Source organism: Eucyclogobius newberryi, unplaced genomic scaffold (assembly GCF_026437365.1).
Source record: "Eucyclogobius newberryi isolate DKJ021-1_F unplaced genomic scaffold, fEucNew1.0.hap1 SCAF_14, whole genome shotgun sequence".
NCBI lineage: Eukaryota > Metazoa > Chordata > Actinopteri > Gobiiformes > Gobiidae > Eucyclogobius > Eucyclogobius newberryi.
In genome coordinates, this window is record NW_027315768.1 from 18,892,975 (window position 1) to 18,904,299 (window position 11,325).

Consider the following 11,325-nt stretch of genomic DNA (forward strand, 5'->3'; position numbering starts at 1 on the left):
AGGTATTTGTTTAGGAATCTCTCAGTGGAAATTATGCCCCATCTCCGGAACTCCCTATCAACACACAATTATCAGGGGCAATCATGCAGAACAGCGCACAATTCTGCTGGGACCCCCACTCTGATGACATTACTGACGGCAAGGCCAAGCTGGCGGAGGTGCTGGCTTCACACCTGCACTGCATCCTCCTCCTCAGCTGTGTATCTGTGTATAGCTGTTTGCTCTGGACAGGAAATGGATCTCGTGATTAAACATTCCTTTGGCCTGTCACTCGTCTCAGCATCCAATTCTGTGTGCATTTTAATGACTAAGTCTTAGCACAACCAGGAAGAAATTATGTGTCTACTACTAGGCTTTTTTTTTAACTAAAAGATGCACTACGTAACTTTTTTGATGTTGGTTTCTGCCTGTGATGTACAGCGACAATAAACTGGAATTTATTAAATGTTTTATTGCTCAAAAGTACCAGAAAAACAACCATTCTTACAATAAGCACACTCACTTTTCCACACATCTAAGCTGTAACATGTGAAGCCACCTTCCTGTCTCCATGAAGACAACCTTCCAGGCAACACAACAGGGCGGTAGGAAACCCTCCACCAGTAAAAGTTACACGGTGCAACTTAAACATGACTTTCAAAAATACTTTCAGTTTTAATAGTAAGGGAAGAATATTCCAAAATCACAGCCTAAACATGAATGTGATCTGCCATCGTCCAATTAGATTAGACTAAATAGGCTTCTTATAGAACATTCTTATAACTTGCCAGGCCCCGAATGTTTACATTTTAGCAGCATGAGTGCCTCGTGCTGATGCTGCTTTTATGCACAAAACCTGAAGCTTACAACAGATCAATATAAGTCTAGTTGACGATGTTAATCGTTAACTTGGGTTCGGGAGCAGGACCACGCCTCAACCTCTTACTCCTCCAGCAACCACACCTCCACTCTTCAACCACACCTCTAATTACCCAGAAGCCCTAGATATATACAGGCCAATCCCAGCTTCTCTGGTTGTCTCTGTTCTCTCGACCCCACCCTCCCACCCCATGTCTCTATCATCTTCACCTTAACACATCACCATCTAAGGAGGGGGTTTCTGAATTGGCTGATTACCCGAGACAGAGCCCCCTTCCCGAGTCTCTACCCAGCCAACTCTCATCGATCCATCATCGATCCATCATCGATCCATCATCGTTTCATCATCGATCCATCATCACTATTATCAATAAATATTCTTTCATATTCCATTGTTGTGGGGTAGTCCTTGCTAGTGAAGTAAGTTGACTCCACCCGCGGATGTATATATATATATATATATATATATATATATATATATATATATATATATATGTATATGTATATATATATATGTATATGTATATGTATATGTGTGTGTGTATATATATATATATATATATATATATATATATATATATATATATATATATATATATATATATATATATATACATCCGCGGGTGGTCTCTATTTCTCCCCCTTCAGGCTCGGGTCCTCTACCAGAGGCCTGGGAGCTTGAGGGTTCTGCGCAGTATCTTTGCTGTTCCTGCACTGCACTTTTCTGGACCGAGATGTTTTTCCAGGGATTTGCTCAAGCCATTCCTCCAGTTTGAGGGTCATATATATATATATATATATATATATATATATATATATATATATATATATATATATATATATATATATATATATATATATATATATATATATATATATATATATATTATGAAGGTGAGATTTCATGAAAGATGATGCTGGACCACAGAAATGTGAATGTCTATCTTCAGCAGGCCACAAATGCATTTTTCTCATAAGTTTATTACAAAGCCCCAAAAGGCACGTGAGAATTGAAACAGGAGTCCATTCACTTCCTGATCAAATGTTCCATTCATGAGTGAAATTACTATCCGTCTGTCAGCCAAGGTGTGAATTCTTTCATCTACACATACTACCTCTGACTGTTATGCATAACGCCACATACTCTCTACCCAGAATAAAGATAAAAGGGTTTCTACGATTCTACAAGTCTTTAAAAAATACTTATCTGAAGCAATACTGCCCTCTTCTGGATGTCCTGGATGTTCAACACCACAAACATTACATTGGTCTACTTGAAAAAATGTAATTTATGAAAGGACACATAGCAATAAAAATACAAAACTTTTATATTAGTAATTATGATTTATTTAAAAACATTTGAACAATTTGAACACTTTGCAAATATGCAATAATACTGCAGGTCTAGGCCTAATAATCAGCATGTGTTAAGAAGTTCTGCTCGCGGAAAAAGCTGCACACAATAAAAAACACATCATGCAAATGATATATTTTTACTTTACAAAGTCACTGCATCTCTTACTTACCCAAACAAGTGCTATTCACGTACGTCATTTCTCCTCAAACCCTAAAATATTACATTTATTCATTATAAATATTGCAATAAGAGCACTTATAGGCTAAAAAACATTGGCACCATTTGCATGATGACTATTGCACTGTTTCTCAGTCTCTGTAACAACTCTTTTCCATTCTTCTTCAGGCTCAGGAAGCCAGTCCCTCTCAGTGGCAGTGAATCTGTATTGTTCGGCCGATCAGAAGGAAGAGCAGACCCGACAGGAAGCAGAAGAAAATGCCAATGGGAGCAAACATGAAGGACAGGCCATAGTCAATGGACAGGGCAAAGCTGGGACACAGTGTGGCACGCTGGTACTCAATGTAGACATTCACCACATCCAGCACCTCCAGCCACAGCACAAACATCACCACGACACAGAGCAGGAAGAACCCTGGGGACAGAGGCACAGCATGTACTCATTCTACATTTAATGCATGATCTGAGCTTGACATTTATGGTTTGTATTATTTTCATTCAGTGTAAGTCTCACCTGCTGCAAGAAGAAGGCTGCCACCTGTTTTGTACAAACAGTGGCTGGCAAAGGGAGCTGCACAGATGATGAAGAAGCCACCAATAACAACTGCAGCTACTCCAACCAGCATGAAAATACTCCAAAAGCCTCTGTAGACTGCACAAGAGGTAGGTCAGACACTAACACATGATGTAAAGGTGACCAAAGACATAAAACGTAAAGACTTACTGATGGCAGAGTCGTACTGCGTGGCATTGTGGCTCTGCTGGGACACAGGGAATGGAAAGAGATAGGCGTGCGTGCAGACCTTTGAGTATGGTTGGTTGGCTGAAGAAAAATGATTGAAATAAGTCAGTTTAAAAAAAGGACAGTGGTGTTTAGTTTGTTGTTATGTTTGGGAACTGTCACCCCAAATTGTTTGGTTTCTGTGAAATTCAACAGACTCTCACACGCCATGTAGCACCAGGCATCCTCTGATAATGACTCACTATTCATAAAGTTTCCCTCAGGATATAGATGATGCAGAGTCTCCTGTCCACACCAGAATAACATCACATGGTGGCTCAGAACTCACATGAGAGCGGCTTCAAACAGTTTAGTGAGAGTAAATAACTGCAGCTGCTGCACGTTGTCTTCATACATATATTTGTAAAAGTATCACACAGAACACTTACTGAACCAGAGCTTCCAGATCAGGTCATTGTCTTCCATCTTTGCTCCAAAGGAACATCTCCAGAAAAACCCTTCATGGTAAACAGTACCGTCGTTCTGCATTACAGCATCTCCTCGCTGGACAAAAAAGAAAAGGATTTTATTTTCCATTAATATATATGTTAAAGGGCCACACATATTTAATCAACCATCTAGAGGTTTGGCGCCAACTTTGCACATAGTATTTTGGTGCAGGGACCCAGGGCAGTTGCCAGGTCAGGTCAAAGGTCGAGCTGACCATGCTCATCTAAATTGCAAAGTCAGCCGTTTGCAGTCATCCAGGTCATAATCCATTTAATTGTAAGTGTCGATTATGACATGACAATCGAAATGTCAGTCTGTGAACATTATTGTTAATTTTCATAGAAAGAGCATCCATGAGACAATATCATTCCTTGCGTGAAGGCTTGGACTTTTATTTCACAGACTCAATGAGCACAATGATGTCCACATGATTAGAAGAGTTGGTGTAGAAATAGTACTTGTTAAAATTGACACATTTTATTCTGATTGCACATCTGTAAATCATATTAAAACCAGCAAGCGTCCATGTGGGATCACAAAACTTTGGAAATTATGGCATTTATAATTAAAACACATCATCAGCTAATCAGTTTATTTGAAATGATTTGTATTGTACAATTGCCTGCAGAAATGTATTATTCAGTGATCAGCTCTTGATGAGGTATGTTCCAGTTGGTGATATTTAATACAGCGCTATGCCACAGGGACTACTGGTATTTGTATTGGTATCACGGCAGTGTAGGCAGTGTAGGCAGGGGAGGCAGGGTAGACGCCTAAACCATGTCTAAAATGCAATGACATTTGTCCCAAAAATGAAGATTTGTTTAGACTGTTCTTGGAAAGTTACTGATAAAACTCAAAGGTGACAGAGATAGCAAGCGTTTATTTATTTATACAAAGATAAGACTCAATTTGACATTTCACCTGTACTTTCAACCTGCAACCACACTACAAATCTGTTGGCCTCTCACCTCAGCACCATCCGTAGCTGCAGATCCATCAGGTTTACAGGTCTCGGACGCCATGAGCCAGTAATCCGTCCCAAATGAAAGTAAGGTGAAGACCAAAGCCAAGGCACCGAAAAGGCCTGCGAAAAACAAGGCCACGCTGAGCTTCATAGTTCGCCCTGTCCCTTCTGACTTCCAGCTACAGTCTGTGCATGTGACAAGAAGTTACTCCTCTGTCAGAATGGTCCCTTTTAGGCTTGCTCTTTTTCTGTTTGTTTTACGAGATCTCTGCTGCTTTCCTCTGCTTGTGTTATGGCAGGACAAGCTCATGCACATTATTCACCCACACCCTTCTGGGGTCTTTCTCACCCACCCGCCCAGGGCTATTTTTGGGATCTGACTGACTGCTTGTGTCTTCTTGGTTGACTGTATGGGCAGTGTGAAGGGAGGGTATCAATGCAGAAATAACCAACAGCAACTGGACACCAAGGGGGAACAGCGAGGACACGGGGCCACCAGCACAACATGGAAATAGATACATGCTGTTTCCTGTAAATGGGGTCGTGATAGTAAATGCAATGAATGATGTGAAAGAGAAACTAAGTCTGTTTATAATATTATTGTGGGTGTAAAATAGAATAGTCTGTACTGATTTCAAACAATAATGTACCAATTGGAAACTTGAAAACTCAAACTTGAATATGACGCAATTGACAAAGAACTTAAATACATAGTAATAGTAATATATCTTTATAAAACATATGTCTCGTATTAAGCCTGTTTCGACACTTGTTTGATTTTTTTGATTAATTAAAAAGGGTTCAATAGGTGGTCAGAGACTAGATGACTTCAAAGCTTAAAATTATTTAACACAGATATTAAAATAACATACTTAAATGATCTGCTAAATACATTGTACTTGATCTTGGGTAACTGCGTTTATTAGCGTGTATAAGGAACATTTAGCAGCCAAGCCTCAGCTCTACAGGCTCATTTACACCAAGATGTGACCAAGGATCCAAGGGACTGCTTTGTGTGTGTGTGTGTGTGTGTCTGTCTGTCTGTGTGTGTGTGTGTGTGTGTCTGTCTGTGTGTGTGTGTGTGTGTGTGTGTATGTGTGTGTGTGTGTGTGTGTGTGTATGTGTGTGTGTGTGTGTGTGTATGTGTGTGTGTGTGTGTGTGTGTGTGTGTGTGTGTGTCTGTGTGTGTGTGTGTGTGTGTGTGTGTGTATGTGTGTGTGTGTGTATGTGTGTGTGTGTGTATGTGTGTGTGTGTGTGTGTGTGTGTGTGTATGTGTGTGTGTGTGTGTGTGTGTGTGTCTGTGTGTGTGTGTGTGTGTGTGTGTGTATGTGTGTGTGTGTGTGTGTGTGTCTGTGTGTGTGTGTGTGTGTGTGTGTGTGTGTGTATGTGTGTGTGTGTGTGTGTGTCTGTGTGTGTGTGTGTGTGTGTGTGGTTTAGACTAATAACGTACACACAAGCAATAGGCCTACTGTATAAATAGTACTAATACGCCAACATTTTTATTCTCATACAAGTCATTATTATAGATATATAGATTGACTATTGCAAAAAGTGATGTATCAATGAATGAAAGTGTTTTATTAGTGTCATGCGCTCTAGTGCAGATGATAATATTGACACTGAATGAAGAAAGAAAGATGTACGTGTAACCAACAGTATCAAACGTAAGAAAACACAGTTTGTTCATGTTATCTCTGGATACAAAGTCTTTTGCCTTAATGTCTCCACTGTGTTGACACACAGAACATTTCATTTTCAAATGGTCAGTACATCATTTCACTTTCAGGCAGCCAAAATAAATCAGGGTTTTATAATATAATAAGCATGTTTTGCTGTGTAGTGAAAACAAAACCGTCTCCTGAATGTGCAAAGTATTTTCAGCGGAGGGTTTGTAAATGTAATGTTGAGTTTTCTCCACTAGGAGGCGCCGTTCAGGGCTTTTCCTAATGTAATGGTCAATTTGCTCTCACAAAAAATACTGTAAGTCTTGGCCAGTTTTATGTAACAATGTATCAATTGTTCAATAATTGAACGGGAATTGCCATTAGACATACAAAGCTCTCTATGGTAGAAATACATGCATTGTATTTGTATTTGCATGTTTACTTAAACATAAACAAAAAGCAAATAATAGGCTTCAAAAATAATACATTTAATTAAAAGAGTGAGACTTGTCCTCTAGTCCATAAAAGCGAATAGGACCAATCATTTTTGAATGAGTAGATCAAAATAAATAAATGTAAATGTACAAAGCAAGATAACAGCAATAAGAAAGAATGTCCATCGTGTGCAAACTATGAGTCATAACCGATAATATAATAGATCCATGATATGGTCATAACAGAAACGCATGTTTCCTATCGATGTGACGTAGGCACTAGACCATACCAAGTGTCTAGAGTCCGGGGGAGTTCTTTAAGAGGCAAGCTGGTGTTTCTCTGTGAAGACAAACAAAGACGAACAATAACACGAGTTATTCGAAGCTTTTTGCGTATTTAGTGCAGAATTGACGATGGTCTGTAGTTTAGCTTCTCTCGGCACTTTATATATATATTATATTGTGTGTTTGGCGCATACGGTGGAGGTTTCCCCCCGGCACGCGGAGCAGATGCGCAAATGGGACGTGTGCGCTCTGGACGCAGGGTCCAAGTGCGCTTCCGCTTTGACTGGAGCCGGTTGTCACTGCGGAAGAATGAACATGAAGAAATGTAGCTCTTTATATCTCAAACCTGGGTGTCGGACGAGGATCATACAATGCATCTATGTGGTGGGCTTCATGGTGAGTAGTGACTAAACTATATTAGGCCTGGATGTAGTCAACTTTAGCTGTCTTTCAAAGCACAGGTGTCATATGTATTCTACTGTCAAATCTGCACTTTGCACATGAGTTCTTTAGTTTATTTATTTAGATTAGTGAAGTCATCTGTTGTTCCCACTCTCAGCAGACGTATGCAAACCATATAAACCAAGTTAAGTCTTCTTTTTAATGAAGAAACTCTCATCTAACATTTAGTGCTGCTACATTGTATACATTACTACAGTCTGGTAGGCACAGGTAGACTTGTGATAGTTCTAATTATAGCTGTTTTGTTGAGCAGCTTGTCTTGACAGTATTTTGGCTCAGAGTTACTGTTCACATATTTGCTGTCTGAAAGATATGCTCCAGGATGAGTGCAACCCAACAGATTACTACAGATACACGTCAGACTAGTGAAAAAAACAAAAACACATTGGACAGAACATGCTGTTAAACATTTAGTCTAATGGGCTCAGCTGCAAAATGCAATGTGACTTCAATCAAGAGTTTGGAAAGCGCTGGCATGAATGCACACTGCATTTTTCTGGCTGATTCTCATTTTCTCAACAGTTTCTCTTAAAACTGAGTTGGCCCTTCTGACTTTTGTTTCATATTACATTATCTACTTCATCTTGCTGATATTTCCAGGATCTGTTTGGAGTGAGCATGATTATTCCTCTGCTCAGCCATCACGTGAAGTCTTTGGGAGCGAGTCCTACTGTGGCGGGCATTGTAGGTAAGATTGTCCACTTCTCTCAGAGCTACACAATACTAAAGGATCCACTGGTCAGCTATAACATCATGACCAAATAAAGCATTGTATTATTATTGAGAAACCTGTTAGTGAGTGCAATAAGTGTAATGTTGAAGACTTGTGAACCTTTAGATTTGCTCAAAGTTGACAATGGAGTAGATGACTAGTTTAGATCATTTCCAAAACTGTTTTCAGTAATGAAGTAATAAAGAGTTCAGTCTTGCACCACGTGATGGGGAGTGACCGCCTGTTTTTTTGCTTTAGGTAGCTTGTATTCAGGCTGTACATAATGTTAAATAGACGATTACTGTGTGTTATGTATGTATGTATATTTATGTGTATTATACTACACACACTGAATATGTCCCATTTCTCAGGATCAACCTATGGGATACTGCAGTTGTTCTCAAGCACTTTAGTTGTAAGTACTGACATTTTTTTTTTAACTTGACAAAGAGATTGCCATTGTCGATGAATTTCTAGTAATTTCTGTTATTTGACTGAAACAATACACACTTGTGCTCCAGTCTGAACAAGGCTGCGTATTCACATGTCAAAGATTACAGAAGGAGCTACTACGATCTCCTTCTTTTCATTGTCACATTTGACTTGCATTATAGCATAAATAGAATGGATAGATAGAATAAATAGAAGTATTCACATCAGGCCTCAGTTTGCAACAAGAAGAACGGCATCGTGGTGTGGATCATCATTTTTCCACATAATTAAAATTGGTTTAATCTCTGGGCTCATGTGGCAAATTAAACGCATAAGGACTGACGTGTCTCTGTCTCGTGTGGGGACAGTCTTCATCCAAGCACTGCATTTGTGAACAGCCCTGTCTTTATGAAAATCTTAGGCCACATCCATAATACAAACTCAATTCGTCCACAATTGAGTTAGGTCTTGTGTAACACAAACATTTGTCTCAATTTGGTGGGACTCTTTTTTTTAACAAGGGCTGGGGGCAATTAGTAAAAACAATTATATTCCTCACATCACAATCTTTTATTAAATTACACATTTATCATTTCTCATTAATTATAAATAAAAAAGAGTCTGAAATGCAGTGTAAAAGTCAGAACTCTTAACAACATGGATTAAATGAATTGCACAGCCCTTTATAGTTGAACAATGATGTGTGTGATTTGCAGGGCAGCTGGAGCGATGTGGTTGGAAGGAGATACTCTCTGCTCACCTGTTTACTGCTTAGTGCATTTGGGTACAGCCTGCTTGGCATCTCCAGCAGCATCATCCTGTTTGTCCTTGCTAGGATCCCTGTGGGTAAGAGGCCAAAATAGTCTGTGTTTTCTTTGCAGTTGTTGTTGTTTTTGTACTTGTACTGGTACTTGTACGTCTTCAAAGTGTGTGTTTTACGCTATACTGTGAAAAAGAGAAGAAAAAAAAACACAAAAACCCTTGCAGGCGTTTTAATTTGATCCATAATAACAAGTTGTCTCAGTTGAAAGTATACATTATTTCCATTGTTTTAATGTTGACTTTGTGCTCGCTTCAGGGTTGTTCAAACACTCGCTGTCCATCTGCAGAGCACTGTTGTCTGATCTAGTGTCTGAGGCGGAGCGCCCTCTGGTGATGGGGCACTTTAACGCAGCCTCCAGCGTTGGCTTCATTCTGGGTCCTGTGGTTGGTGGATACCTCACGGAGCACGACGGTGGCTTCTATACCTCCGCCTTCACATGTGCAGCTATCTTTCTTCTCAACACTGGTGAGTTAAACAGATCTGACTCTCTCTGTTGTTTTGTATGTCACATGTATTCAATATGTGTTTTTCAGGACTTGTCTGTATGCTGCCTTGGAATGATACCATAATCAACTGTAATAGCACAAACGACAGCCGTAAAGCGTGTCCAGACTGCACCAAGTCACAGAATGGCTCCTATGTAAACAGCCTTCCCAAAGAGCCCCCCACAGAGCCAGAAGAGAAGCACAAGGGTCTTGAGTGGAGGCATGTGTCTGTTCTGCAGCCTGTGTGGAGGCAGCTGTCCTCTGTAGGATGTAGGATTCACACTGTGGCCTCCTCTGACATGTGGGACCTCTTCCTCGTGCGTCTTCTCATGGCCATAGCTATCATGCTCTACTACAGTAACTTCTCTCTAGCCATGGAGGAGCGCTTCTCTCTCAAACCAAAAATGACTGGGTACCTGATCAGCTACAGTAGCCTGCTGGGCGCTCTGTCAGGGTTTTTAGTGGGACCAGTCACAAAATTGTATGGGAACAACATGCATGCACTGCTGCTTCATTCCACAGTGCTCACATGTACACTCATTTTTCTTTACGCCACTGCACCGAGTGTCTGGCAGGTCCTGCTCACATCCACTTTTTTTGCCATTTCAACATCCATAGGTCGGACTTGTATCACAGACCTGGAGCTACAGAGGGGAGGGATACAGTCAAGTGGAACTCTGATTGGAGCGGGACAGTCTGTTACTGCTGTGGGTCGGGTCCTAGCCCCTGTCCTGTCCGGATTGACTCAGGAGGTCAGCCCCTGTGGGCCCCCTAGCCTGGGAGTGGCCCTGGCACTGGCTGCTGTTGGTTTACTGCTCATCCGAATTCCCACATGGGATGGGAGAAGGACAAAACAGGAATAACTTTGTATTTTAATGATTTACTTCACAGAAATGTTCTCTTAATGTTCTGTGTGGGCCGTATGTGTGAAGGGGATACATTTGACTACGATGGCTCATGAGCCAGTAATCACCAGTAAGCAATTAGATCTTCAGCCTTGCATTATCCGAAATATCAGGCCAAATAGTAACATTTTTGTGATCAGGTACATAATAGCGGAGGAAACAAATACTTTAGGATGATAGGATCAACTCCGAACATGAGGTTTACAATTCCAACAGTTACTGTGAAGAATTGTGTGGTTTTATTATCAAAGCTCTTTACTAGGCAAAGTGGGTGAAGTGTTTAGTTTTAGAATACAAGTGATATTTCCACTGTGGCACCTTGTTTTCCAGCGGTCTCCCATCCAAGTACTGACCAGGCCTTGTCCTGCTTAGTGTCCGAGAGCTGACGAGATCGGGCATTGACAAGTTTTAAGTTCTTCACATTTACCTCAACACTGATTTTAAACTGCACTATAATGACTGTTCTTTGTTCATCAAATAGAACAAATCTATATTTATACAACTTGTTTTTGTAAATACAAGATATTTGTAC

General features: G+C 40.3%; 2 protein-coding genes across 2 annotated transcripts; one reads left to right on the top strand and one right to left on the bottom strand.

The window, feature by feature from the left end:
- Positions 1-2,182: 2,182 nt before the first annotated feature.
- Positions 2,183-4,933, bottom strand: tmem182a (transmembrane protein 182a). The gene is made up of 5 exons (XM_072444731.1): positions 4,595-4,933; positions 3,563-3,677; positions 3,117-3,215; positions 2,907-3,044; positions 2,183-2,807 (listed from the first exon to the last, which is right to left on the bottom strand). Exons 1-5 carry the CDS (start codon positions 4,739-4,741, stop codon positions 2,581-2,583), a joined length of 726 nt encoding a protein of 241 aa, XP_072300832.1. The 5' UTR covers positions 4,742-4,933; the 3' UTR covers positions 2,183-2,580.
- Positions 4,934-7,184: 2,251 nt separating this feature from the next.
- On the top strand, positions 7,185-11,011 carry mfsd9 (major facilitator superfamily domain containing 9). The gene is made up of 6 exons (XM_072444732.1): positions 7,185-7,370; positions 8,037-8,124; positions 8,520-8,563; positions 9,297-9,426; positions 9,659-9,868; positions 9,937-11,011. The coding sequence occupies exons 1-6, from the start codon at positions 7,200-7,202 to the stop codon at positions 10,749-10,751; spliced, it is 1,458 nt and encodes a 485-aa protein (XP_072300833.1). The 5' UTR covers positions 7,185-7,199; the 3' UTR covers positions 10,752-11,011.
- The last annotated feature ends 314 nt before the right edge of the window (positions 11,012-11,325 follow it).